This window comes from Austrofundulus limnaeus, unplaced genomic scaffold (genome assembly GCF_001266775.1).
Source record: "Austrofundulus limnaeus strain Quisiro unplaced genomic scaffold, Austrofundulus_limnaeus-1.0 Scaffold370, whole genome shotgun sequence".
Taxonomy (NCBI): Eukaryota; Metazoa; Chordata; class Actinopteri; order Cyprinodontiformes; family Rivulidae; genus Austrofundulus; species Austrofundulus limnaeus.
In genome coordinates, this window is record NW_013952772.1 from 172,686 (window position 1) to 174,062 (window position 1,377).

A 1,377-nucleotide genomic window follows, 5' to 3' on the forward strand; every position below is an offset into this window, starting at 1 on the left:
AAAGTAGCGTTCCCTGACAGACTGCTTGTCACCCGCCCTACTTCCTGTCCCGGCCTTACCTACCCGCCCTACTTCCTGTCCCGGCCTTACCTACCCGCCCTACTTCCTGTCCCGGCCTTACCTACCCGCCCTACTTCCTGTCCCGGTCTTATCTACCTGCCCTACTTCCTGTCCCGGTCTTACCTTGGGGATCTGATGGATCTCAAAGACCTGTGGCAGTTTGATGCTCAGCATGTCTGTGGGCAGCCTGATGGCACCCCTCCCTCTCTGACACACCTCCCTGAGCCGGGCGCGCCCACGCCGACACAGGACCAGCCAGACCGGGTAGTCGAACACCAGGAACCTGGTCCCCCGGTTCGGACTCTCCGAGTCCCATCTCAAGCAGCGGCCCCAGCCCTGGGTCCACCCGGCTCCGTTACTGGTCCCGATCCCCCGCCACACCGGAAACACTGCAGGACACAGAAACAAAGAGATGTTTTAAAATAAAAACATTTTAGTGGTTCTGATCCAGTTTGTTCAACTTCAGGTTTTTACTGGGATAAAATGATTCACAGCTGAATCCTGCAGGGTGACATCGACTGGAGCACAACGGTCTTTTATTCTGGCTGCAGACACACACACACACACACACACACACACACACACACACACTCTAACCCGACCGTCCCATGAGCGGTCTGGGACCAGATGCAGACCTGTAACAACATGTTTATGAAAACGGAGCTGCAGAGACATTTTCTGTCTGCAGAAAAATAAAAACTATCTGATAAATGTTATCTTTGTTTTATGGCTTTCTGAAACTCTTACATCATGTTTGGTTGCCGAACAAGAAAATTACTTTTTATCACAACACAAGTAAGAACATTTGCAAAGATTAGCTGGGCTGTCGACAAAAATATTAAAATAAGGAGATCTGAGTCAGCCTCTGTGTGAGAAGCTGAAAGAAAATTCTCATTTTTATGTGATTTCATGAATAAAAACAGTCTTTATAACAAAACAGTTTCCTCAAAGAACTGTGGTCATTTCAAAATAAAAGACTTTATCGATGAAAAGGAAGAAGCAGAACCTGCTTCTTCCATCATCAGATCCAATCAGAACCTTCCTGACTGAAAGCTTTCATCATCTGTTCTCAGACCTGACAGGATCAATACTTCCTGCGGTTCCAGCTCCCACCTCATGGGGGTCCCCTCCACCGCAGAGGGTCCGGCTGCTGACGGACCCCCAGCTGCAGAACCGGGCCTGCTAAGTGACAAAGTGAGCTTTGTGTCGTCTAAAAGCCTGAGAGGACAAAACACTAAAGGATGACTGTTACACACTGCACTGGATGGAAATGAGACACACACACACACACACACACACACACACACACACACACAC

At 49.1% G+C, this 1,377-nt stretch overlaps 1 protein-coding gene across 2 annotated transcripts in view; it reads right to left on the reverse strand.

Annotated features, from left to right (window-relative positions):
* The window catches only part of paqr6 (progestin and adipoQ receptor family member VI), a 37,668-nt gene that overhangs the window by 16,785 nt on the left and 19,506 nt on the right, over window positions 1-1,377 (reverse strand). For both annotated transcript variants that reach the window (XM_014023443.1, XM_014023445.1), the window contains exon 2: window positions 184-449. In XM_014023443.1, coding sequence (XP_013878897.1) covers window positions 184-449 — 266 coding nt within the window. The remainder of the gene's footprint in view (window positions 1-183; window positions 450-1,377) is intronic.